General features: G+C 59.9%; 1 protein-coding gene across 4 annotated transcripts in view; it reads right to left on the minus strand.

The window, feature by feature from the left end:
* Window positions 1-27,393, minus strand: part of Phactr3 (phosphatase and actin regulator 3) — a 214,529-nt gene that overhangs the window by 64,056 nt on the left and 123,080 nt on the right. For all 4 annotated transcript variants that reach the window (XM_004840977.2, XM_004840976.3, XM_087197520.1 and 1 more), the window contains 6 exons: window positions 22,699-22,860; window positions 20,450-20,527; window positions 13,636-13,821; window positions 8,652-8,861; window positions 4,572-4,746; window positions 3,625-3,872 (listed from right to left, as the gene is read on the minus strand). In XM_004840977.2, the coding sequence (XP_004841034.1) occupies window positions 3,625-3,872; window positions 4,572-4,746; window positions 8,652-8,861; window positions 13,636-13,821; window positions 20,450-20,527; window positions 22,699-22,860 (1,059 nt within the window). Of the gene's footprint in view, window positions 1-3,624; window positions 3,873-4,571; window positions 4,747-8,651; window positions 8,862-13,635; window positions 13,822-20,449; window positions 20,528-22,698; window positions 22,861-27,393 lie in introns of those variants that run through there.

Raw genomic sequence — 27,393 nt, forward strand, 5'->3', positions numbered from 1 at the left:
GCACGAGGCGCGCACGAGGCACGAGGTGGGGGAGCCACGCCCAGGCGCTGGGATCTTAAGCGAAGGCCCGGTTCAGCCTGACGCTCCCCTCCCCGCTCTGGAGGCCCAGCCAGCCCACTCCTGAACGTTATCCACAGGACTTGATTCTCAATTGTGCTCACGGGGGTTCATTAAAGGAGCCCAGACCCCAGCTGTCCCAGGGTTGTGCAGCGGCTCCGGAGCTGGAATCTCCCACAGAGGGAACCCTTGTTCTTCCCGAGGAGGACACAGAGGACAAGGCCACCACCTGTGTACTCGTGCCCGATGGGGCTCACGAGTCCCCACAGCTGCATGGAGGAGGAGCAGCTCTCGCTTGCAAGGTGCAGGCAGGGCCCCACGGGCCGTGACCCTGGAGGCCTAGCCAGGGTCAGTCACAGAACGCAGAGCCATGGGCTGAGGCAGGGAGCCTGAGAGTCGCGCTGTGGGGTCTGGGACGGGTGGCTCACGGCAGGTATCACGGCCTCTCTTCCCAAGGATGAAAAAGGCTCCATCAGTTGGTCCCTCCCGGGGCCGCAAAGTGAGCAGTTCCCATTGCCCTTGCTTCCTGCCAAGTGGCCGAGCAAGTCCATCCATCCCTGGGCAGAGAACAGGTGCACCTTTGGGGATGCAAGACATGGAGGCTCTGGAGAAATGAATGAACTAGCCAGGGGGAGGGGGAAGAACTCATGTCTGCGGTGGGCTACAGAAAAAGTTGGCAGCCACAATTCCCTCCACTCCTGTGAGGTGACCCTGAGCAGGTGGCGAGAGGCCTGGCTCAGCGAGGCTCCGACCCTTCATGCAGAGGGGCACGAGGGTCGCTGTGGACTCCACTATCACCACCATCAGGGCTATGAGAGACTCACACCACGGAGTACAGCGAGCCGGGACTCCCTGAGGGGAATCAGCCCCTCCAGGCCTCCTAATAGCTCTGTTCTCACTCCCGTTCACGGACCTCCTGAGATGCAGAGGAGTGAGACCTGTCCCCAGTCACAGAGCTGGAAAGAGATGCACTGAGCCCAGACGGGTGCTGTGATGGAAGCCTGCAGAGTCTGTCTGAACATGGAGCCCAGAAAAGATCCGCGTGGGTCTCTGACAGCTTCACGGGAGAGGCCTGAGCCTCAGGGGACAGTATCTGAGGCAGGCTTGGGGTACCTGGGCCAGAGGGCGCCTGTGTAGGAAGGGACGTGGAGCTGCCCTCCTTTCCAGCTTGCCAGGTTGCAGCAAGAAGGAGCCTCTGTGGCCCAGACCCTGGCTCTGCTGGCTTCCGGGTCTGCACTTCCAGCCCCAGGACTCCAAATAAGGTTTCTGGTATTTATAAAGCACCCACCCATGGTGCTGTGTGACAGCAGCCTGAGCTAAGTCGGCCGCCCCGCTGACATCAGGGCCCTGCCGCATGGCACAGGGCACAGAGACACACACCTCGGGCAGCCCTGCAGCCTGCGGTGAATGGGGACTGACTAGCTGCAGTAGAATGGGTCTGTAGGTGAGTGAGCGCTGCAGGGAGCTTGGAGAGCTCTGGAGAAGTTCGCTCCCCCATGAAACTCCTTCCTGCAGCCCCGTCCCTGCAGAGCCCTCCCCCCCCCCCCCCCGCACATCTCCCTCACCCACTCTTCCCCAGGCTCAGGGACGGTGCCCCAGTCAGCTCACATGGCCCCCACCCTGGGGTTCAGGACAGGAAATGTTAACTCTGTGTGTGTGTGTGTGTGTGTATTTTTGTCTCTCTCTTGATGGCTATTAAAACTTGGACCTTGGGGTGGCAACAGCATGAAAAAGGTTCTTTATAAAACTCGCCTTTGCTGACTGGAAGACAGTCGCTTCCAAGAGTCAGCAGTCCTGGGTTAACACGCACACGTGAGTGAGTGCTCATGTGTGAGCCTGTGAATGGGCACAGGTGTGTGCAGGTGTCCACACACTCAGCACTGCATCCAGCACAGCATGGAAACGCACACCCCGCAGAGCACTTAGACATCGCAAGGCCCTGCCTGGGCCACTGCCTGGTGCTCCTCAGCTTCGGTCCCACACATCAGTCAGGATGGTGGCACAGGAGAGAAGCCAGTAGCTGGGCTTGACCTGACCACAGCAGCAGACGCGACACCCTCCAGCCTGTTCCCAACTCCACAAGCAGCGTTTGTAGACATTTTCTGTAACCAATACTGAATTTTCCTCTAGGGCACTTAATCTCGGAAATTTGTGATTTAGGGGAGTTATGGACACACTGGTGAATGTAATAAAAGCTTCCTGCACTTGATTTCCGGGGCTTGGGAACCCCAAATTATGGCCCTGGGAGTGGCACACAAGCTCAATTTGCAAATAGCTGGAAATTTTGCTTCTCTCTGATCCTTCAACCAAGTGGTAGCTGGGCTGGCTAGTTACAGCAGACCTGGGCAGGGCCCGAGGTCCTCAGGCAATGAATTTTGCAGCTGTCTGCTCTGCTGACTGCGTTACAGGACCGGAAGCCCCTTCCTGGGGTGAGGGCCTTCTGCCGCCTGCACTTGGGTGAGGCCGGTCCTGCCTGTCAAGGCCCTGCTGTCCCAAGCTCTGTGCTGAGGGTGGATGGGGTTAATCCAGACCTGGAGCTGTAGAGCCGGTAGCCTGGGTTCAAATCCAAGCCTGGCACCAATTAGCTGGGAGGCCTTGGGCTACACATGTGGCCACCCTGGGCCTCAGTTTCTCCACCTGTAAATAGTGATGCCACTGAGCTGTGAGGTTGCTTTGAAGACTACACGTTTCTCATAAAAACCTTCAATCAGTGCCCAGAATACAAGAAATACCCCATAAAAGAGGTGGCCACTGTCATCATCAGTGTCTAAGAACCGTGCCCACAATAGGTGGGGACTTAGCTGAGGTCGCACAGCAAAGGAGAGACACAGGCGAGGCCAGTGGTTCCCAAGCCAGGGTGACTCTGCCCCTCGGGGACAGGCAGCAGTGATCGCAGCATTTTTGGTTGACACATCCAGATGTTACTGGCATCTGGTCAGCCGAGGCCAGAGCTGCTACCAGATATCCTGGTATGCCATACATGTCTTCCAACACACATGAAAACTAATATTCAACCCTCCAGGTACAAGTTCCCTTAGTGTTTTTTAAATCCCTGCCATTTCAGAAAAGGTTCATCCTCAGAGGATGAGTCTGGCCTCTCCTTTTTCTCCAGGTGCAGGTCCTCCACCCTGTCCCTCCCGATGCTAGCCGAGAAGGACCTCCAACATGGTGTGGCAGTTAGGGTGGAGTGTCAGCCGACTGGGTTTGGGATCTGCGCAGGGGCTTGGTAGAGCACAGTTACACAAGTGCCTGGGTAGGTCACAGAGGTGTGGTCTTGGGGTCTAGGCCTGGTCCCTCACCCCATTCTCTCTGCCACTGCTCCCCTGCTCTACTTCCTGGCTACTACGAGCTAAGCAGCTTTGCTCTGCCATGCCCTTCTGCCAAGATGTTCCTGCCTTGGAGCCAGCTGACCAGGGACTGAATCCTCAGAAACTGTGAGCCAAGTTAAACCTTTCTTCCTTTATGTTATGGGTGTTAGGTATTACATCCTGGCATGGGGAAAGCTGACTAATACACATTGTTCTCTGCCCCAGCATCTGGTAACACTGAACCACCTGCCCTCCTCACCAGAAATGATGGAGTCATTCAGTGCCTCTTCGTCCTGATACAAAAGCAAGTCATCCTTGAGCTCGGAACTCATGATCAAGTTCTCCTTGTTCTCCTCAGACTCTTTAGCTGCAGTCCGCTTGCTCTCCAAGGCCCCATCAAAGCTCCATGCCTCCTCTGTCTCCTCGCCCCGCTCCATGCTGGACGTTCTTGAGAGATGGATGTCCACCCGCTTCTTGGGAGACCCTTTGCTTTCCCGCCCTTGAAAACTAAAGCAGAAAAACAGCTCAGGTTATACACCACTCCCTTCACCTGGAAACTAAAGGGCTTATAACAAATATGGTAAATGTGGCCACAGATACACATAGCTGCTTGGCTGGTGTCCCGGGTACCCGGGCAGGGAGCTCTGGAAGGACCACGGGCCCGGAGCCCCAGGTGAGCGGCTGTTCAAAGACACCACTCTGCAAAGCATGGAACACACATGCAACAAAGCTTGCCAGTGCATGGCGAGCACCATGGATGGGGGACTTCAGGAGAACCAAGGGCGGCATTCTGTTCCTCTACTATCCCACCAAACAAACTCCCCATGAGCCACAGCGGTCAAAATAAAGGTGAGAGCGGTGGCCACAGCCTCCCTGTGTGTGAGGCATTAGAGGCCTCCCGGTCCTGAACAAAGAAGACAGCCTCATCTCTCCCAGCCAATCCCTCTCCCCCTCCCACCCCATCCCACAGCCTGAGGGGCCGATGCAGGGCCCTTGGGGCCAGTTTCCCACATGCACGTTCCCTCCCATCCCTTCCTGCCAAGTGGGAGCGACATAATCCGAGTGAAAATGTGAAGCCCTTGCTCGGAACTTGTTAAAAAATTTCAAGCTGGTGACAGCAGAGTGTGAAACCCAACTGGGACCCTCAGGGCTGGCCCTGGTGGGAGCTCTGGCAGCACAGGGTCCCACGCAGGGGCAGGGCCTCACCTGTCCTGGCGGTGCTTCGTGGCCAGCGCCCTGTGCAGCTCCTCTATGACACGGCTGGGCGGCAGTGGCCGGTGGATGGTAGTGAGGTGGGGGGACCCCGTGGGTGTGGACAGCTGTCCTCGGAGGCCCGGGTCGCTGCTTTTCACACCGGAACCTTGGAAGAGCGCAGCTTGTCCTGGACATGGGAACAGCCCAAGAGGACATGAGACGTCACCGGGCCGAGGCCTCGCTGGCTGGGGAGCGGGTCAGAGGACGCAGCCATGTCCGGACACTGCCTGACCCACGCCAAGATGCTGGGCCAGGGCCTGCTCCACAGCTAGACCAGGCGAGTCTCTGTCTGGCCCCCACCCCACGTCCTCCCTGCAAGGTCCTGCGCGCAGACAGATAAGCCTCCCTCGCTTCTCTGCCTAGAAACAGCTTCCTGAAGCCACGTGGTCCCTGTGTGGGATGCAGAGCCTCTCCTGAGGTGTGAGGCCACGCTTCGGCCAGCAAGGCCAGCACAGCCTGTCACAGGCCTTTCAATCCCACCTCCACCTCCGTGCTCAGCAGGGCAGGGTCTCCATGCCAGACCAATGCCATCACCCCACTCCGCTCCATCTTCCTGAGGATGTAACAGGGCCCAGCCTGCCCGGTTGCCCTGGCTTTACCTCCTCCCCGCTCCTGCATTCTCTCCTAGTCCCCAAGTCTCTGCACCCTCTGCCCTGGGTCTCTGCATCAGTCCTGGTCCCCTGCCTGAAGTGCTTTTCCTGCCCTCAGCGACGGGAGTCCCACCCCTGCCTGGAGCCCCTGACAGTGTCCCCCTAGAGGCCTGAGGCTGCCTCTGCAGGGACTGACTGCTTTCTTGCCCACCAAGGTGTCCCAGGAGCAGCCCTGGCCAGTTCCTTGCTCCAGTGTCTTTAGTCCTGGCTCCTAAAACCTGTGCAACAAACGCTTATTTACATGAAACAAGTGTGCAGACAACTCAGACACTCATGAGGCCTGATGGAGTGAGGCCTCTCTTCTTCCTTTAACAAACACTCCCTGAGCACATGCTGAAACCTAACCCAGCCTGAGGTGCTGGGGCTGCAGACAGCAAGGGTTTCATCTTGCAGGTGTGACCTGCAGACTCAACCCTCCACTGCCAGCACACAGGACCCTGGGCAGGCAGTGAGGATCCTGGCGGCTCTGCCTCCTGTCTGTCGGGGGCCCAGGGCTCCCTAGGCGCTCCATTCCCTCGTGTGTCTCGCTGAGGTGATTCCAACACACTGACTTGTTTAAAACCCCAATAGGAAGAAAAGGGATCCAAGCTACCCTCTTTCCCCCATAAGCTGAATCAACCCATCCCAACACAAGCCTGGATTAGGAATGGCACCGGTTAAAAAGGACATCCCCAGAGCAGAAGGGAAACCGTAAGTCTTGTTGAGAATTTCCATTATTATGCTTTTTTCCTGAGCTCCCGTTTTGCCAGACAAAATCAGGTTGTGACCAAACAGCCAAGGCCCGGACCTGAACAGGTGGTGCCAGGCAGGGACAAGGCAGACAGAAAGAGGACAAAAATATTTCAGAGCGAGTGAGAGAGAGAGACAAAACATTGAGAGGAGAGATGGGTTGGGATACCTGCAGGGTGAGGGCCGAGGGTCCCCACAGAGGGGGACACTGGGGCTGAGAGCTGAGAGGAGGAGGTGGCGGCAGAGCACCATGTGGCAAGGTGGGGCGGGACGGGGCGGGGCTCCGGGGCCTTCCCCAGAGCCTCAGCTCCCCCGAGGCTGCCCCTGCTCGGACAATGACTGCATCCCAGGCCCCCTCAGGAACCCTCAGCATCACCCGCCCCTCTGCCGCCAACCAGCACTGCCCTTACTCCTTGCCCAGTTCTATGACAAAGCTTCGGGAGACCCACTGCACCGTAGGGAAATCCAGGCTGGACGGCTTTCAGGTATCCCTCAGCGTCACCGTGCCAGGACTGTGCCCGGGTCCCTGCACCACTGGAACTACGGGTGGGGTGCACCAAACACGCACCTCCTCTGCTGCTCTGCAGTGCCCCGCCCCGTGAGAGGCACACGCAGCACCCCCATCTCTCAGAGGAGGAAGCGGAGGTTCAGAGCCAGCCCAAGGCCCCGCTGCCCAGGTACAGCTGGCGGGCTGGCCCCTTACAACCAGGCAGACTGTCACCAGCAGGGAGAGGACAGGGCCAGGGCCTCAGCAGTGGACAGGAGAGGCGGGGGTGAGGACAGCAGCAGATGGAGGAGCATCTGCCCCCTCAACGGAGTCCCGCAGCCACGAAGACTTCTCCAAAGAAGAGGACAGAACGGGCCGGGGCCGGGAAGCGGGAAACAGACCCCACCAGCCCCCCACCACCAAGTCCGTGGGCAGCGCCTGCTCGTAGGCTCGCATCTCAGCACCGGGAAGCAGAGCCACACGTTCTTCTGCCAGAGTGGCCGGGGTGATGAAGGCACCTGTGGCCCAGGTCTGGCAGGAAAGTGCCGGGGAGGCTGAGCTGTGCCCCTTCCTGGGCAGCCCCAGGAGGGGCTTCCGCTTCTCTGCTGCCATCTAAGGGCCGCAGGCTGAAGTGGACGTGTCCCTGGAAGGAAAGGAAGAGCCTCGAAAAGGAAAGGCAAAGCCACCGAGACCCAGCCTCAGCTCACAGGGACCCGACCCCACACTCAGTCTCCTAACAGTCGGTGACCGAATGATCTCCTCACGTCCTCAGCCCCTCTGAGGGAGGGAGGGAGGGAGGGAGCAGAAGCGCTGGCCACAGGCTGAGGAGCCCCAGTTCAGGGCGAGAACCCAGGGAGAACCGGAGAGAAAGGAGAAGCGTGCGCAGTCTGAGGCCTGAGGCTTCCCGAGCGAGCAGGACAGAGGCCGAAAGCTCCCAGCTGCCAACCCAGGAAGGTCAGTGTCACCTTAGCCAGAGGACAGCCGGGTGGGTGCAGCCTGCCCAAGGCAGAGTAAGTTTTCCCCACCTCAGTGGGCATACAGGGAACCACTGCAGAGATGGTTAACAGACTGCAACAGTTTTGTCTTGTCTCAAAAGTTCTCCTCCCGTTTGTGTGGCCATGGATATCCGACTCATTTCCAGTGCGGCAGAGAGCAGAGCAGGCTCAGAACACTCACTCCTCCTTCCGGGGCCGTGCCCAGCACCTGCTGAGCACCTGCTGTCTGCCAGGCCCGAGGGTTGCACTCAGGAGTGGCGGAGAGCAGAGACGGGTGCAGGCTGGGTGCAGACAGACCCCGGCCGAGATGTGCCTGTGTCCCGCGTGGCTGGATCAACCACAGCCTGGATAGCAGAGCGCTCAGGCTCCGAGCCCCGGGCCTGCACTCCAGGCATAGGCAGTGGCTCCTTCCGGGGACTGCGAGGGAGGGAGCGGCCTCCCCAGGCCTCTCTCCCAGCGGCAGGGCTGCCTGGCAATTCGTGGTGGCCCTGGCATGGGGTTGCATCCCTCCAGCCTCCGCCTCCCCCTTCACATGCTCCCAGGATCCTGGGATCCCGGGTCTCTGCAGGGACATCCTCCTCAGACTCAGGACCCGCCTGACCCAGCAGGAGCGCTTCTCCATTTCCGGAAGTGTGGCTGAGCTGCGGAGGTGCAGACACGGGGCCCTGTGCCCACCCAACTGTGCTCCTCTGCAGCCTCCACCCTGTGGTCTGGCGCTCCTCAAGCTCATGGCAAACAGACACCAGGAGGGAGAGGGGGAGGGGGAGGGGGAGGGGGAGGAACTCTCCCAGACAGAAGCGGACATAGGAGACAGAGGACAGGATGACCCCTCTTGGAGGCCGGCCGCATCCCGAGCTGGGGTCTGGCAGATGCTGCCTCACTCCTCCAGACACGGCCCTGTGTCCTGGGAAGCCTGGCCATCTGCAGTGGACAATCAGGGCTACTGCTGGGAGTCTGCCTTGGGCCACCCCTGCCCAGAGCCCCAGCTGCAGAAGCAAAAGGTCAGGGCCAGCCCAGAGCAGGAATCCAGGCAAGCCTGGCAGAGGGACGGAAGGATGAAGGAGGGAAGGCAAAAGGAAGAAGTCAGGAAACAAGGAAGGGAGGAAGAAGGAAAGGAAAGAAATGAAGGGGAAGGAAGGGAGGGAGGAGACGGGACGCAACGCAGACCCACCTGTGACGTTTCTTGTGGTTTTGGAGCTTGCCTTGGGCGGCGGTGTGGGCAGCAGCGGAGCGCTGGGGAGCTGACCCACGCACCTCTCCAGGGCTCTGGCAGGGCTGTCCAAGGAGTCGGACCCAGCTAAGGCTTGAGAGAGCTCGTCAGGGGCGGACAGGAGGCTCCCAGCGTCCGCTTCGTCCCCACTGGACACAGAAGGCAATTTGGCTGTTTCAAAGCAAACAGAGCATTCAGAGAGGTGAGTGAGTGGCTGCAGGGAGTGGCAGGGCGGGACTGGACAGGCCTGGGCCTCCTGGGGGTGCAGCGTCTGGAGTGCCATCAGAAACAGGACCAGGGAAGCTGTCCTGAGCTCGGGGGACCCTGTCCCCTGTCCTCACCGTGCCCTGCTCTGGTGTCGGACAGGCCTGTGCTCAAGCTGCCTCTGTACTTATTCTGTGGCCTTGTTGGGGTCACTAACCCTCTCTGCGCCCGGGTTTGTCACGTGACCGTGTACTGCTGACAGGAGCGCCTTGTGGGATTACTCTCATCAGGTTTACATGAGAAACCACTGTGAGGTGCGTGCCTGCACACGGAGTCCCCGCCTCAGCAGCGATGGTGAGCATGTCTGGGTTTCAGCACCCTTGCCACCTTGTACCAGCCTGGGGAGGGGCAGCCTGCGGCTGCTCCTGCCCTGCTGCCTTCACCCACAGTGTGCAGGGGACACTGCCGCCGTCAGATTGACGCAGGCGCTTCTCCCAGCCCAGCTAAAACCCAGCCCCACCACTGTCCGTCCTCCCCGTGAAGAAGAGCAGCCTCCCACGGCGAGCCCAGTCTTGAGCTCGATCCTCTCCTTCTCCGCTGTCCACTCCCTTGCGGGTGCCACGGACACAAAGGAGTCGAGCACTCTTCTGGGAGCCACAGTCGTGAGTCAGGACAAGCGAGCCCCTTTCCTGGGTGTGGTGCTACACAGCCCCACGCAGCGGCCAGACTGGGTGCCCATGCCATTCCTCTCCTGTCCGATTCTCACTGGACCTCGCCGGTTAAGTCCAAGTCAGGGACAGGTCCGGAGAGCTCCATTCCAAAGGGCAACTTGGAGACTCCCACCTGGCCCCACCGAGAGCTGCCAGACTCTGCCAAACCCCCAGCCACAGCTTCCAGCCTCACCCCTGCCTCCCTCCAACCCAAGACCGTACCCTGGAGCAGGGCCGGCAAGCTTGCTGTGGCCAGAAGGTCAGTGTCCTCAGCGTGGACTACGGGGGCTTTGCTGCAATGACAGCTTGTCAGTGTGGAAGCACTGGAAGGCCTGACTATTGCAGACAGCACAGCATCTGTGCTGCAAAGCAAATGTCAGCAACCCATCCGCAGGGGAGCCACCAGCCACAAGTGGCCCTGAGCCATGGAAAGCAGCTGGTGCAATCGGGGTGTTGAGCTTTAACTTATATCATTCCAGTTAATTTAAGAAGCCATGAAGCTAGTGGCCACTGTACTGGACAGGGCACTGGGACTCTAGAGGGAGTCGAGGGTCACAGTGCCACCCATGCAACCACAGGGAGGACGCAGAGCAGGTATGGGGTGCACAGAGATGGGCACTTCAGCACCATCCCCCTGCTCACTGTGCCAGACTCCTGCAGCAGCACGCGGTGGGCAGGCACACGGGCCATGGCAGGACATGAGCTGGGGCCGCAGCTTGAGAACTCCTATTTGAGGCCTCAGAACCAGCTCACGTTCCAGAAGTAGAACAGAGCATTATCTCCTGCTTGGCTCTAGCTTGGTTGTAGAATGTGGTTAAGGCACATACCAGTTCACCCACTTCCTGGGTGCAGAATGTCTCCCCAGGGCATTATGAGATTTCCTTGAACTCAGCCAAGTTCTCTTCTAGCAGAGAAGCCCAGCTCAGGACAGACTCTCAGGTGCTCCCATGTCATGTCTGTTTGTAAGTCTGCAGTTGGGTGACATCTGTCTGTCAAGAAATTACCTGCGGCACAGAGGGACTGGCCAGGTGTGAGCAGCTCCCATGGATGCTGAGGTGCAGGGCGTGGGAAGGAAACAAGAGACAACAGCACTGGACACAGCTGGTCCCCTGAGCTCTGAGGGGACCTCACCAGGACCTCAGGCGACACTGTTGCCCTGCAGGGGCATCACCTTGCATGGTGATGCGGGCCCACCCTGGAGGGCAACAGCTGACAACATGGGGCTTGACCTTCATGGCGGGGTGCACACCTTTCTGAGGGGCTGGGCGAGCCCCCAGGCCAGATGCCCTCTGCAGGGATGGCCCTGTGCAGTGAGGCCACAGGCAGGAACAGGGCCAGGGCCTCGGCCTGAAGTGTGGGCTGGCAGGCATGTTAGTGTGAGTTTAACATGTTTAGGGTGCAGTCAGTTACAATGTGCTCCTTCAGGAGGGGCCTCTGTGGAAGGCCAGGCTCTTCATGTAGGTGGGGGATTCTGGGGCTGTGGCAGGATGAGGCCTCGGGACTGTCTCAGGGCCCCGTGTCCTGGAAGATGGGCCCTGCATCTTGGGGAGCCCTGTGTGCTAATGCATGGCTCTCCATAGATGCTTCTAACCCTGAGACGATGACAGGAGTGAAGCAGCCACTGAGCCAGCAACAGCAAATGCTGAGTGCCCTGTGCATCAGACTGGGCTAAGTGCTCCCAGGGATCACCTAGTTCCACTATCTTGACCTCGAGAGGTCAGTGTGACCACATCCTCACTTAAAGCAGGTGGCACAGACTCGGGGGTCAGGTGACTTTCTATGGCACGCAGCTTAGTGAGGAGTCCAGCCACTTTCCGCCTCAGGCCAGCTGTGTCAGAGGTGCCTGTTGCTCTTGAGACCCCATCCCTGTGCCCTTGGGAGTCCCTGGCCTGCATGCGCTCTGTCCTCGTGGGAAGTGCTTTTGTCCTGGTCTCTTTCTGGGTAAACAGCCAGTGCGGATTCAGCACTGAGGACAGCGCCCACCTCACCCCAGCAGCCAGGCCAGCCAGGCTGGCTCTCACACCAGCAATCCAGGATCACTAACCCGATAAGCCGAACGTGTCCTGAAGGAACAAGCCAGTCTTTTTAGAAGCCAGAAGAAACTGGGCTCTGGGCCCCTTCTCTAGATATTGTGGACACTCCTCTGTACTTGCTACCCTTTTATTTGCTATATTTCCTTAAAGGAACTCACATTTTGATTACAATTTGGGGGGGGGGAGAAAAAGAAAGTCTCTCCCACAGCCCTGAATGAGAAACCAATACCCTCTGCACTAGTACCAGTAATAAGCACTGCGCTGTTACGATGTTTTCCAATTGTCCTGTGCAGCCCTGATGCAGTCATTTCATGGCCCTAGGGGCTCAGGACCCACACAGGAGGCTACAGATGCACAGCCAGGCGGGCTTGCATCCCCTGTCCTGCCCACTGCTGCCCAGGCTCTTCTGCAGGTGAGACCTCCATGCTCAGGGTCCCAGCTGCCCAGGGCCAGAGTCCTTAGTCAGCTGCCTCACTGTCCTGTCCCAGCTCTGCCACACTTGGTCACCTGCAGCTGAGCCACAGTCCCCTTGGGCATCTGAGGCCACCCAGCCAGCCCGTGAAAACAGACTCATTGCATGCACACTCTGCCATGCACACACCCGGCCTGGTGGCATCAGATGCACCTGGCACCCAGAGCCAAGGGTATTCTTTCCCTGGACCTCCCAGGTCAGTTCTGTCACCCGTCAATCTCGGCTCGTGCCGCGCCCCTGGGCACCTTCCCCTGGCTCTCCACTGGGTAGCTCCTGCTCACCCCTCAGGCCGACACACGAGCAGCCAGCAGAGCGAGCTCCATCACACTGACAGCAGAACAGGGCGGCCCAGAGCCCAGCCTCAGGGAGTGGCTGAGCAGAGGGAGTACTGATGGGAACAGTGCCTCCCAGAGCTGAGCAGAGAGACCACCGGGAAGCAAGAGCTCCGGGGCAGCAGGGCAGCGATACCGACACACAGAAGGCCCGGGGCTCAAGTGCAAGGGCTTCTGTGGGGCACCAGAAGCACAGCAGCCATCCTCGCATGTGGTCAGCTGCCTGCCTGGGGCTCGGAACACATAGGGGAGTCAGCAGGGGCTCTCTGAAGAGCCAGGACTCTCCCTGGGCCACAGATCCCTGGTCCCCACCATGGCCCCCAGCTAAGTGGAGTGGTGGGGCACAGGCCGCCCAGGGAGGCCCGGCAGGCGGGGCAGCAGTCTGTTAGTCCTCGGGAGGCCGGGGGTGGACACCAGAGGAGAGTGTCAGCGTGGCCCTGGTTGGGCAGGAGAAAGTACCGCAGGGCAGACCTGCACCCAGCTCTGGAGCAGAGGCCCACAGCGACTCAATCTGCAGCCTGACTCTCCTGGGTCAGCACCCAGTTCATGTGCGGGCCCCACTGTGCATGGCGTAGCCTCGGCTTGGATGTTCAGAGCTCCTAACTCTACGCACATTCCCAGGAAGGCTGGTAAGGTCCCTGCCAGTGGCCCACAGGGCGGTGGGCACCTCCACCCCCACCCAATCTGTCAGGAGCCCTGTCGATGCCCCCACACGACTGCCTCCAACAAGAGCTCCTCAGCCGACGTGGGCCCCTGACTTCTCCACGTAACAGAGGGGAAACAAGGCCAATCTGCTGGACAAGATGGCATGGGAAGGGCCTGCCTGAGTCCACTGCCTGGTGCGGCCCTCGGGCAAAGGGCCACCTGCTGGCTCCCGACCCCATACCCTGCCCTGCTGCCTTCAGGTCCCCTGAAATCTACACCGGACCCACCCCTCGGGAGCCTCCTACCCAGAAGGTCCCAGTGAGGAGGTAAAGATGTCACGGGAGTGACATGAGGCAGAAGTCAAGCACCTCCCTCATCAGTGGCACCGGACTTGGGACAAGACAGGAGGGGAGAGCTCCGGCAGAGGGGCAGGCCCACGCATGCCGGGCGCGGACATCCTAACAATGCTCCGAGAGGCTGCTGTCCGAGTGCTGGGCAGGTACCTGCTCCCACCCAGCCCAGGGCCATCCGAGCGGGTCCAGCCAGTACCTGCATTGTCCGAGTGGGCGTCTGAGGACAGTGGCTCATCCAGGGAGGCCTGGTTTGCCCCAGCAGTGGCAGAGGGGCTTCCCGGCTGGGCATCTTCTGAAGTCAGGGCCTCTGGCTGGGGAGTGGATGGTTCGCTTTGTGTGGGTCGGAGGCCTCCACCAGGGCTGCACACTTTGCTTTCAGCATCTACAAGGAAACACTGCTGTCAGGTGGGCCCCCATCTCCAGGACGCCATTCCGAGGCCTGGTGTGGCAGCTGGACCCCTCCCCATCCCAGGAGCTCCCCTCTGCTTCCTGTGCTCCCAGACGGGCCCAGGTGTGCTGCTCATCTGGGCCCCTGGGTTTACAATGCAACACTTACTCCAGCTGCTGTGGGCTGACAGTGCTCTCTGCCCTCTGTGGCCCCTACTGCAGCCCCCCAGCCTGCTTCTGTCCACGGGGCCTGAGTGGGTTTGCCACAGAGGGGAAGTGGCTTCTACGGTGCTTGCTGTTCCTTCCTGCACCCTCCTGTGGGTGGGCCCAGTGGCTCCTGGGGGTGTCAGGCACTGGAGCAGGGCCAGGGCCACCTGGAAGTGGCACAGCGCTGATTGCCAGATGCCCTGAGGAGCTGGGGTTTGTCACACAACGTTACTGTGGCAGCAGTCACCACTTCATGTCCACACTGGCAGCTGACCGTTGGTCACTCATGAGGCAAACACTCCCGACCACCTGCCATGCACCTGGCCCCAAGTGGCCCTGCAAGGTGGAGGTCATAAGACACCACTTGCTGGCTGGCTCTCTGAGGTCCCCGAGATGACCACTGGCATCTGACCCCAAGTGTGTGCATGGCCAACAGTGAAGAGGCAGAGCTTCGGTGGCCCCCAGGCCCGGCTTCCCCAACATGGGGCTCCGAGCGCCCAGTCAGCTAGAATGGGAACTGCTGCAGCCACTGAGGCTCTGGCCTTTGGGTGCTCACCCCAGGTCCCTCGCCAAGAGGGCAAAGTGGCTGCTCAGTTGCCCATCCACGGGGCAGCAGGCCCAGGCCAGGGACTCTCAGCCGGCTCAGTGGAATCAGCTTCCCGAGATATGCACCCAAACCTGATGCAGGGAGCACCCTCACGGGCCCCGCACGGACCCCGCGGTCCCCGCGCCATGGAGACAGACGTCAGAGTGACCTACAACTTTCCCACCCCCCGGACGGCATGGGTACTCACCAGCCCTGCCTTCCCTCACAACAGGGAGACTGGCTTATGTTGATGTCAGGTTTCCCTCTGCCCAGGTCAGCTCTCATCCCTGCCTGCTGTCTGTGTCTCCCAAGAGTGTCCCTTCCGCTGCCCAAAGTGTTCTACCTGGACAGAAAGCTCGTGGTCTCCCTCCCATGCATCCCACCAGCAAACCTGCCCAGGGCCCCATTTCCTCATCTGTAAAATGGGGATGGGGAGCCGGGCATGGTGGTGGTCTGCACACCTGTAATCCCAGCACTCTAGGAGGCTGAGGCAGAAGGACCGCAAGCTCAAGTCTACCCTAGGCAACTTAGAGACTTAGCAAGAGCCTGTCTGAAAATAAAAGGGGCTGGAGATGTAATTCACTGTGAAGGCCCTGGCTTCGATTTCCAGCACCACACGCACGCACGCACACACACGCACACACGCACACAGGGAAACACTGTTACTTGCAATGCTGTGGCACTGGGGAGAATTGAGCAAGTGACAGGAAAAGTGCGGCACAGCGTAAGCGCCCCACGTGTGCTCCGTAGTCCTGCTTCAAATGACAGCCTCTGACGAGGGAGAGACGAAGTGCCCTGAGCTGGCCAGCAGGCCCAGGCCAGGGTGGTTTCCTCCCCAGACCCGGGACCCTCGCGGGTCTCTCCTGGGTGCCTGGGGAGCGGGCTTGGTGCTGTCCTCCCTCTCCAGCACTGCGGTCTGCAGGCAGCCAGTCGACTCCCCCAGGAGACGGAGATCCGCACACAGGACCGGCTCATCTGGGAGCCGCACTGCCAGCCTGGGCCCTGACAAGGCCGCGGCCTCTCCACGTGGAGGAGCAGGCACAAACGATCCGGCCTGGGCGGCCGCTCACTCTTCCCTGAGCTCTCACTCCCCAAGCCCTGTATGTTTAGGAAGCAGCCAGCTTTGAGGCCGTAGGCAATCAGGTCCGGACCTCATCTGAACCTGACTTTGCCACCCTAGCCAGACAGAGACTGCGACACAGCCCGGGCTCACTACGTCGGCAGGATCAGGTGTCGTGAAGGGAGAAACTATCTTCTGACCCCTCATGGTGCTTAGCTCGCATCCTCTTGTGACAGCGCCTGCTGCTGGCTGCCCGGACCCAGGGCCGCAAGGGAGGCACGGGCGGGCCGGGCCCTGTCACACCTGTCCTCGTGAGGGGGGCAGCTCACTGAGCACAGCGCAGGGGAGCAACTCTCTTTTATTGTTATACCCAGTGATGGCAGGCGGAACTCTGTAAGTTAGTTCAGAAAATGCCAGGTTGGTGCACACAGAGGTGCAGAGGGAATCTCTGGGGGGTGAACAGGGTCCGCCCAGAGACGCACACGGGCTGCACCTTCCTCTTGGTGCTCGGCTGGGCACCAGGTGGAGGGGCAGGGTGGCTGGGGACCTGTCCGCCGAGGGGCCTTGCTGTCCCTCTTGGTCACAGAGCTTTCAGAAGAGGGAGACAGAGCAGAGAAGACAGGGGGGAGGGTCACGTCCCCTCCCCAGTGCAGCGGGTCCCGAGCCCTTCTTATTCACCCCATGATGCCACAGGGAAGGTCCTGGTGTCCTAGCAGGTTACCGGAAGGGCAGAAACGCGAGGGAAGAGGGCACCACAGCCCTCAGCAGCCCCGAGGCCAGGTTGTGCCTGGACAGCCTTGTCTCTCTGGCAACTAGTGGCTCTCTGCTGTCACCGTCCAGAGCCGGCCACATGAGACACTCCCGGGCCAACTCCAGGGTGACGGGCGTGGATGAGTGTACGTTCAAGTGCAAAGCAGAGGCCTGTGCTGGAGTTTGTCCTCCAAGAGGCTCACTTTCAAGTCCCTGAGGCTGCTTTGTGCACTGGGCCTGTTTCTGGGTCCACAGGCTGCAGAGCAGGCAGGCGCAGTGCAGATGGCCGGCCACAGGGGGGAGCCCGCAGCTGCAGCTTGGCCTCACTTGGTGGGGGGTGGGCGCGAGGCCTGATCTCTTCACCCAGTGGGGGCGAAACCATGGCACAAAAAGATGTTAATTTTTTTTTCTAAACTTAAACCTCAGTATTCAGGTTTAATTGCAGTGTTCGCACTTTGCGATAAACAAGTGGGTTCTGGCCTGCAGTGCGGGCGCTCGTCTCTGAAAGATTCGCCATCCCTGCAACCCTGCCAGACGGGCTGTGCTGGGGGGCTCACCCCCAACATCCCCAGGAAAAGAGTGGTGCTGAGCCCCACGGAGCAGCGGCCCCGCTTCCCCTGCCCTCTGAGAAGTGGCCCAGGCCCCTGAGCGCCCCTGAACTAGGAAGGGGGGCTGTAACATCCGGGACCAATACCAGTCCCGGTAGGAGAGAATGAACCAGCACAGGGCAGGGCCTGCCTTCCGGGGCTTCGCCTCACTGCTGGGGGTAGAGCCCCCAGAGCCTGCGGCCAGCATTTCTGCGTCTTGTGGCTGCAGGGTGACAAAGGGCAGTGGATACACCGCAGGGCACTCTGGCTGCACAGGCCTCCACGGAAAGGAAACGCATCCTCCCAGAGACAAGCCCCGGGGCCTCTTCTTGTGGCTGTGCCCCAGGACACCTGGCTCACACCTCGGCCTCTCCCTGTCCTTTCCCTTGACCTCACCCACCCCCAGGAGGCCCCTCGCCAGCCGGGCCATGCTTGGGCCTTGCTCCACTGCTCCCTGGGCCGAAGCCGCTCCTCACTACCTGGATCTGTGCGCATCCCAGCTTCTCAAGCTCCCTGAAGAAAGCAGGAGCCAGCTGCACAGCCTTATCAAGTATTGGTGCTGACGACCCCAGAGTGGCTGGGTAACCAGATTGCTGTTTTGTTTTCTTAAGCACTCAGCTGTAGCTCAGCTGTAGAGTGCTCACCTAGCATGTGGGAGTCACCGAGTCCCAACCTAGCACGGTGGGGGGGGGGGGGGAAGAGTCCCAGCAATCCTAATGTGCAGCCAACTCTGAGGACCAGGATGTGTGTCCCCTGCCCATCCCGTTCCCCACGCACACATCTCCCGGGCCCCAGCCGATCCAGCTCCCCCGCATGTTCCCAGGACGCTGTGTGTCCTCATCGCAGTCCCGCCCTCATCTTCCACATGTTTCGATCTGACTTGTGGGCTTGGGCAGTGCCCCTGCCCCACAGGAGCAGGTTCTGAGAGAAGAGTTTTGCTCACCTGAGTCCTCAGCAGCTAGCACACACCCTGCACCCTGGGTGCTTGAAGTCTGCTGCATCCTCTAATGTGTGCAAGCTCAGCTCTCAAGGACAGAGCCTGCTGCAGGCCACTCTGACTCCTGGTTCCTCCTGGTCAGCAGGAGAGAAAGGGGAATGCAAGGGAGGGACAGGCACCCTGCAGCCAGAGGGCCCCAGCTAGCCTAGCACCTGCTTGTAAAGAAGAGCTAAAGGTGGAGTTTACACCTTAAAATGCTTGGGGGAAAGAACATCAGAAGAAAAGAAGTACTCCTGACTCACGAAAACTCTTCCAACTCAAATGTCTGCATATATAAAGTTTTATTGGCACACAGCCTTGCCTGCTCATTCACACACACCCCATGGCTCTTCCTGGCTGGCTTTTCCTTCCAAACTCAGCAGGAGGCTAACCCCAAAGAGAGGTTAATGGTTGTAAGAGGATGGAAATTTCCCTGCGACTGTGGTGTTCAGAGGTGGGGAGTCCAGAGGGTGATTAGGATTAGATGAAGTCACCAGGGGGAGCCCTGTGATTGACTCTGGCAGCTCTATAAGAACAGAGCCAAGGGCCAGGGATTTAGCTCAGTGGTTCCGCCATCTGCCTTGCAAGCACACAGTCCCGAGTTGGATCCCCGGTACCAGAAAAAAAGGACCAAGACCAAGCAGACACAGGGACAAGAACAGGCACACTCCCCGCCTCTCCAGCCACGGATGCTGGGTGTTGCCCGGGGACTAAGGCCATCACTAGCCGATGACAGCACCGTGCCCTTGAACCTCCAGACCTGTGAGCGCTCTTCTTTACAGGTTAGCCTACCTCAGGTATGTCTTTATGACAATGAAAAGCTGACTAACACGCATCGTCCCAAAGCCTAAGTATTTGCAATCAGACCTTGGCTAGCCAAGGGTGGCCAGCCCGTTACCTAAAGCAATGCTGTAAGCCAGCAAGCATGGCGGCCCCAGCAAGTGCATGAAGGCCAGAAAGGAAGGGCCATGCCAGCCCCCGCTGCCCACCTGGTAGCAGCCCACCCTGGTTCCTGGGCCAAAAAAAGCCAAGCTCACTAGTCCTAGCAGTTTTCCTCTTCGATTGTTCAAACTATTACTTCATTCCTTTTTGGCAAGAATTGAATCCACATCTTTACTTCCTCTTTATTCATCAGAAATAAGGTAGGCTTTAGCACTGTTTCTTTCAAATTTCTTTCTTTTTTTTGGTACCAGGGATCGAACTCGGGACCTTGCACTTGCGAGGCAGGCAGCGGAACCACGGAGCTAAATCCCTGGCCCCCATTATTTCTATTTCCCTTTCCTGCTCCCTAAGATTGAAAATAAAGTTTGTTGGTAGCATCATTAAAAGTCCAGGGTTTGGCACTTTTGGGTCTTTTTGAAGGTAAAATAAACCAGATTTCTATCTTGGCAATGACATCCAACCAAATCCAAGTCAGAATAGAGTGCCACACATCCAGATGCCCAGGGCCTTAAGGCAAGCTTGCCTTCTGCACGGAGCACCTTCCTCAGGGTATTAAGCAATTTCCTGTGGAGGCTTCCCTCCTCCTGAATCCTCCTGAGGAGGAGAAATGAGGGCAGAGCTGGACTACAGCGGGGCTTATGAGCAACAGGTCCCAAGTCTGCATGCATTTACTTCGCAGGCCTCTTTCCTGATTCCTGACACCTGGGCCCCACAGCAGATGCCGGGAGTGTTTCAGGCTGCAGAGGAGAGGGGTATTCGATGCACTCCAGCAGCCTGGGGAACTGGCCCTGAGAGGCCAGACGCCACAAATCAGGAGACAGGAGCTCGATCCAACTCCAGAGAGACTTCTAAGTGGCAGTGGGTTCTATGAAACCCCCAACCTCAGAGAGCTGGGTGACACAGAGGGTCGGAGTCCAGTGCCCACGATGACTGGAATCCATCCTAGAAAGAGGCAGGCTCGGGAACTAACTGTGCTGGTGCTGATAGCCAGCTGCAGGCTGACAAGGGGGCAGTGGCCACCACCAGGCTAAACGTGCTACCGCAGACGGGAGCAGGGCTCCACCATGTCCCTGTAATCACTCCCTCTCCCCCCATTCCCTACCTGTAAACCGCACCCCAAAGACAAGGTGCACAGCCCAGCAGGACACAGATGCAGCCACACGGGAGTGCTGGGGGTTGGTGGTGATAGAAGTCAGAATAATTTCCCCACGTCACGGATTAAGACGTGAATATGCAAAAAACTTAAACAGAAACCACTGCTACCACGTTAGAGGAATGGGAGGATCGGCAGGCTAGAGACACTCCTGGGAAGAGCAGCGCTCCGGTGGTGCCCACGAGGGGGCGCCCTAACACCCCCACCCCCCACCCCCCACGGACCCTGAGCTCCAGGTAGGATGTTTCTTTCCCCACCTTGGGGGCTGCGAGCTGTCCAGCCCCACACCTGGCCCCAGGATGCCTCCCATTTCCGCCCTGCCCTCTGAGGGGCTTCCCGAGCTCTGTGAGCCGGCCACTCACCCTGCTCCATCATCTCCAGCAGCCCCTGCTTGATGAGCTCCTCCCGGCCTTGCCTGCTGGCCATCTTCTTCTCCAGAGCTGCGGGACAAGACTCCAGGTGAGGCTCAGCTGGAACTGAGGCAGGGCCAGGGCCCTGGGGTGAGAGCGGTCCCGGGGAATGGGTGGGTGCACAGTGGCTTGGCAATTCCAAGCCTTCCCCCTAAGCAATCTGCTGATCCATCTGCATTAAAACAGCCAGGAGCCCCAGATTGGTGGAGCGACAGCAGTCCCTTGTGGGGTTCATTCTGCAGTAGAGCACCCTCCTCTGAGCACCCACGACCCCTCCTACCACGCACTGCACTGACCAGCCCTGCCGTGTCCTCCCTGTCTGGGTCCCCAGGGACACCTGCTGCAGCTCCATGACCCTTTGCTAACCCTTCCCTCTCCCCACCCCGCGTTCTGTGCACTCCCCGGAAGGTCTCCAACGCATCGTGGTTGACAGCTCCCAGAAGTCACCACACGGACAGGGGATGGACAGGCAGTCCCACGTCCCTGCCCTGGCCCCAGCTGGCCGAATCATGTCCACTCCTTCAGAACAACCCTTCATGCCCTCCCTCCCCGTGGGCAGGGTCTGCTTGCTTCCCAATCCCCTTCTTTTTCATTGCATTTGTGTACAGGTGAACCCCAGTTTCCAAGTGAAAAGCTACATAACTCCTGGGAGTCTCTGAAAGATCACAGCGCCCGCCGGTAAGCCAGATCCCAAAGGCCCCAAATCTCCAGGTGCTCCCGGTCAGACAGGGCCCGCCCACCTGTCTGAGCTAAAGAGTGACTGGAGAAGGCAGCTGCCAAACAGGTGAGGGGAACTCCTCAATTTATTCCCAAGTATTGCTGAGCACCTGCTGCATGGCACCTGCTAAGTTAGATGCTGGGGAGCCCAGACAGAGCCTGCCCCTCTGGGCTCCTCCATGCCTGGCACACTGGAAGTGCCTGGGGAAACCCTGAATAACAAGGCTTAATTTGTTCTCATTCTTGTCAAAGAGAATTTATCAGTTGACCTCCTGAGTGGTTGAGAAATTTCATGACGTGTGTATCAGAGTATGAAGCGAGCCTGCGGCTGCCATCGTCACTACTCACACCCTGCAGGGCCCTCCCTTGGGCACAGCGGCTTCATCTCTGTGGTCCTCCAGGCCCTGGAGCTGGGAGGAAACAGGGCCCCGGGGACCTCAGAAGCAGCAGCCTGAGGGCAGTGCTTCCCAGGCCTCCCCGTGAGGCCCGGGACTAATTCCACAGGAGCAGCACCTCACTAATTGCTTTCAGCCACAGCTAAGAGATGAGCAGCCCAGTGCGAGGCCCGGGGCCTCAGGGGCTCAGCTCCTCCTGGGTTTGCTCCTTGGGGCGCTCTGCCTTCTGCCACCCAGGCCGCTGACACTCAGACCTGGGTGAGTTCTTCCCTCTCAGCTGCTTCCCCGTCCCTACGGTGGGCAGGGCCAGGTGAGATCGCTGTCCCTGCAGCAAGCCGCATGTGTGCCCACGCCACCAGCATCTGCCCCCACTTGCTGCCATAGCCTCTTGCGTTCAGCCACCTCCTAGAGTCCACGAGGCAGGTGGTGCAGTCTCCGAGGAGGCGGGGCCAATGGGCTGTTGGGCACAACCCTACTTCCCACAGAGCCGGGACTGGCAGGGTGTAAAGACGCAGCCTCCTGAGTGAGTGCGGACCCTTCTGGATCCTTGGTGGGAGCCACGGGGACAGGTGAACCCAGACTGAGCCAGGTCCGGGGAGCAGGCTGCTTCCTTGTCCTCCCCGAGAAGAAGCCTTGACCCTCAGTCTACCCAGGTTGCTCTGTGGAGTGGTGAGAGTTGGGCTGGCTACTCCCAGGCCTCTCGGGTGGGCCCAGCCCCTGCCGCATCCGAGTGAGGTTCTGGGTCTGGGAGGGTGGGGGCTGTGGCTTTCTCGTGGGCAGCTGCTGAGTGAGTTTGCCAGACTCAGCGTCACAGCCGAGCCTGGCGCTGCACTGAGCCCGTGAGCGAGGGCAGGTGACTTGTGTACCCTCGGGCCTGGGCAGAACCGCCCTGTGCAGAGCCCACCAGGCTGGTCCAGGGCCTCTCCGCGCTGCCTCTGGTCCCCAGTGTGACCCCGAGCGGGCAGCCCAGCCAGGTGGCCAGCAGTGACCAGCGGGCAGCTGAGGGGCTCAGTCCCCGGAGACCACAGAGCAGGCCACCCTCCTGGCAGCGCAGGTGCACAGCTGCCCCAGCTGCCTCCCAGAGCTCACCTGACGTCGTCTGCTTCAGCTTTTCATTTTTCTTTTTCCTCCACTTCCAGGGCTTGAAGATGCGGCCCAGGGTGGCCAGCCTGCTGTTCCTTCTCACTGGGGGGGTTCGGATCCCTGAGACCGGATACTCCGAGCGCGCTGGGGGCATTCGGTCCATCTCATCTGCAGGACGAGAGCCAAGGGAGGGCCCAGTGACCACCAAGCCACCTGGCTCCCCAGGCCGGGGAGCCCCTCACCCTGAGGCCACCAGGGATTCCCCAAGGCCTGGAGCCGGGGAGGGCCCTCAGAGTGGGCAGGGTCACACAAATGCACGGTTGCAGCTCATGGGTCCCTGCTGTAGCAACCCTCCTTCTACAGCCCTGTCCCAGCTCTGCCCCCCGCGGGGTGGTTTAAGGACCTTCTAATTCCATGGGGAAGCATCCCCTACCCCAGGACCTGGGCTCATGCTATGCCTTCCTCCAATCTGCTCTCCCTCTCGGCTTTTCTCCATCTTGCAAAACATTTCCTCAGCTAACTGTTGCTTCCTCTAGGACAGCTTTATCTGCCCCAGACAAAGCCAGGCCTTTTGCAAGCCCTTTGTAAGGGCGCCCTGGCCACCACCCAAGGGCAGAGACCTGGACACTGGGCCTGTCAGCTGACAGCCCCAGCAAGTAGCTGCAGGAGTCAGCCCACGAGTGGACAAAGGGAAGAGGCCGCCTCTGGCCCTCCATGTGGTAGGCCATCGCGGTAGAAGCTGTGGGCTGCACACGGATGGGTCCTAGACAGAAGAGCACAGTGAGGAGTGGGCACTGGTCCAGAGCCGCCCTTCCTACCCAGCCTGGGTGAGGGAAGGGAAGAATAAAGCAGGCGAGAGGCAGGCCTGAGGGAAGCTGCCGGACCTCAACAGGAGAGCACAGGCTCTCGCGTGCTCACGACTGCACACGACTGCACACGGGTGTGCGTGGGCACTTGCGGTGTGCAGTGTCTGTGCCCCCAAAAATGGGGTGCCCTGGCTACAGGTGCTGGGAAGGGAGGCAGTCATAGATTTCCCCAGGCTGTTTTCTGGCATCTGACCCGTCTGACTTTGTAAGAGATTCACTTGGAGCACAAAACAAAATTGGACCTCCCATCAGTGGGGAAGCTGGAGAACCGTGAGAACTAGGGCGGCAGCACCTCCACCCACTCACTGGGCCACCACCCAGCTGTCACGGTGGAGAGCAGCGCGCAGGCTGCCCGCAGGAAGACGACACTCCAGGCTCTGATGTGACTCCAGGGTCACCGGGGCAGGAGGCGGGAGGTCGCCGGCCAGGTCCCCATGCGTGTGCCCTTACCCCACTCCGAGCTGCTGGTGGCTGACACACACCCAGCTCCACACCCCGGGTTTAGTTTACCTGAATGCCTCCCGAAGAAGGGGCTGAGCCCCTGATCTATCAAGGCCCCGAGAGGCTGGAGGGGCAGAGCTGGACAGAAGCCAACAAGAGGGTGCCTGGCAGGGAGAGGCGACTGGGGTCCAAAGGCCAGGAGCCTTCGACAGGGCAGGACCCTGCTTCTCATTTCCCCGCCGAGCTATCCTGGGCCACCCCTAGCCCTGCAAGGCCCAAGGCAGCCCCTCCTGGGAACAGGGGCCTGGGACCGGATCCAGGTGTCGGGGGAAGCGTCTGTACCCAGACAGTGGGCCTGACCAACAGCTTCTGAGCGCACCCCAAGAGGTGGCCTCCAAGGGCCACCCACAGTGTCTACTCTGTCCTCCTGTGCCTCAGTTTCTTCACCTGGGAACTGGAGGTCATCACCAGCCCTGACGGGTGGGACTGCAAGGGAGACTCAGGTGACAGGGGTGGCCACTGAGCCTGGAGACATGGGTGGACAGCACAACACAAGATTTATTGATCGTGTCTTATGTCCATGCACAGTAATATCTACCTGCATACCAGGCAGGCACGGTGACTTTTAGAAAAGTGTCACTATGGTGACTCTTCGTATTCCATCAGTAACCGAACAGCACTATGGGGGGAGAGAGGACTGTGGGGCTCACAGCTGGGCCTCGCCATGAATCCGGGCTACAGTTTATCCAGCCTACAGCCCAGCAAGCTGAGGCCCTTTTCATCGGCCACAGAACTGCTGTGTCTGGGGAGACCAGACTCACCACTCAGGCACGGCAGCCCTCTCGAGCCACCCATGGCGTGTAACGACTCCAGGTCCCATGTTTACCACCGGCCAGAAGCCCTCCTACTTGGCAGGAGGGCTCCGAAACCATGGAAGCAGCTCTCCCCCCCTCTAGGTACCTTCCTGGAAGAGTTGAAGACATCGTATCACAGCCACGCTTGCTGACTCGTGTTTACTGCAGCACAACCCTAAAGAGCGAATCTCAGAAGCAGCCTATGTGTTTGTCCATCCACAGATGAATGGAGAAAGCAAATGTGGTAGACGCAGTGCAGTACTACTCAGCCATAAAGAAGGATAAACCTGAGTCATTGCAGGAAAATGGACGCTCCTTGAGACTATAATGTTAAGTAAAACAAATCAGACACACGGGCTGAAGTATTGCATGGTTTCTCTTATATGAGAAGCCCAAAGTGTAAGTAATTTAAAGAACAGAAGTAAAGGATGAGTAGTGGGAATCAGGGAGTTGGATCTTTTGCAAATGGGAAAGGGATCTAGAGGTGGAAAGCAGAGAAGGGGAGGGAAGTAAAAAGAACCAGCTGCGCTACGTGCATGGCCCTCCCCGTGCACTGCGGACAGGCAGCAATGAAGCCAGTACCAGCAGAAAGTCACAGGATGCTGCTCCCCACCGCCTTCCAGGGCCCAGTGCCCAGCACCTGGTGCCGGGCAGCAGAGGGCACAGGGCAGTCGGGCCCCGCTGCCATCACCTCCTGGAGGCCCTGCTGTGCCCACGGGATGCAGACGGCTCTCCTCTCCCCCGAGCAAGTTACTGCGTTCCTCCCTCCCGCTCCCTCCTCACCCATGACCCAGCTGGGAGCAGAACTGCCCGTCCAGGCCTCCGGGCATTGAGCAGGGAGATGCAGAGCTGGCACAGAAAGGCAGCGCTCGATCCTGCTGTATTTAGTCCCTACTGCCTGCAGGAAGGCACTGTCACTGGAAAGATGCACACTGCACCATGCCAAGATGAAGGGGCCTTAGCAGGTCCCGGGGGAAGGAGGTCTGCTGGGTCCCCACAAGGGACAGCACGTGGGCTACAGAGGGCACGTGCATGGCCTGAGCTTCCTAGCAGCCAGGGCAAAAAGGGGCAGGACACAGAATCAACTACATATCAGAGCCCAAATCTGGCTCTGTTTGTCGCCCACTTCACCTGCTCCCCTGGGCAAGCCCTGGCATCTCCGTGCTGGAATGCAAAGCGTTCCCCATCTGTGAGGCTCTCTGTGACCACCACATCCACCTACCCTCACTTCGTCCTGCACGGTGCCTGAAGCAGGTGCTGGGGTTCCCTCCTCAGTCTCTGGCACACAGAGGTCCTCAGCACAGAGGAGCAGGAAGGACTTGCTACAGACCAGCCCGCCTCCCTCCCTCCTGGTGAGCACCCACCCTTCCCTCTTCATCCATCCACCCCCCACCCCCCACTCCACCACTCCAGGAACACAGACTGATCCTGGCCGAATGTGGGGTATCCTGGTAGGCACGAGGTGCCCAGGGGACAACAGACACAGGCTGCCCGCCTTTGGGGGCTCTGGACTCCCACAGGAGAAGGCAGCAGATGGAGATGCTGACCAGGAGCAGTGCTCGCCCAGTCCTCGGGAGATGGGCCCTGCCTCCTCCCACGGCCTCCCTTCATCTCCCTGTGCCCCACTGCAGTGCCTGGGTGCAAGCATACACACACAAACACACACATGCTCACGGTCACACACTCACACTCACAAGTCCGCTCGCCACTGTCCCCACTCCCTGCCCAGAGCTCCCGAGGTGGGGCTCTGATGGGGCTCACAGCCCCTTGTTCTCCGAGACCAGAGCAGCAGAGGCAGGAGCGGTGGCTCCTAAAGGGGCCAGAGGGAGCAGGCAGAAAGGGCTGCAGGCAGGCAGGTAGAGAGGAGGGTGGAGCCTCGACTCAGCACTCACCAAGGTGCTGCCAAGGGCCCTCAGCTCCAGGACCGACTGTGTCTGCTGCCCACCTGGGCGCCGCAGTCCGAGCTGCTGCTGGTGTCCCGGGGAGGCCATGGCCCTGCCAGGGTGCGAGGGGGCTCCCCGAGTTCTGCAGGCTGCCGTGCTCAGCACCCCACCCCTGGCCAGGACCCTCTGCTCTCCTAGTGGGGCCTGGCGGGAGACTTCCCTGCAGGAACAGAAGGCTGAGAAGGTGCTGCAGCCTGGGGGGTTGGGTCAACCAGGCACCCTCGGGCAGCGATGCCACCCTAGCTGCTGGCTGTACCGCGGGGGCAGGGTGCTGCTCCCCGGGGGGTGCAGCCCCCAAGGGCAGGCGGGCGGTGAGTGGGGGTGCGTGGGGGGCCCACTGTGTGAGCAGGTGCAGACCTGGCGTGCAGACCTGTGCACGTGCGTCCCCCGAGGGAAGGGACAAGTGGGAGGGCCCTGCCCTCCCCTCCCCTCCCCTCCCCTCCCCTCCCCTCCCCTGGAGTCTCCGGCACCTCTCCCGGAGCTGCTGAGGAATCTCCTTCCCGCAGTGGGGAGATCCTGGGAGGTGCAAAGGCACCAGCAGGTCCCTTTAGCAGCTCCCCTCCAGCCCCCAGCAGCGCACCGCCACCTCGCAGGCAT

The sequence above is a fragment of the Heterocephalus glaber genome, unplaced genomic scaffold (assembly GCF_053883595.1).
Source record: "Heterocephalus glaber isolate CG9 unplaced genomic scaffold, H.glaber_assembly_v1.0 deba00001673, whole genome shotgun sequence".
Lineage (NCBI taxonomy): Eukaryota > Metazoa > Chordata > Mammalia > Rodentia > Bathyergidae > Heterocephalus > Heterocephalus glaber.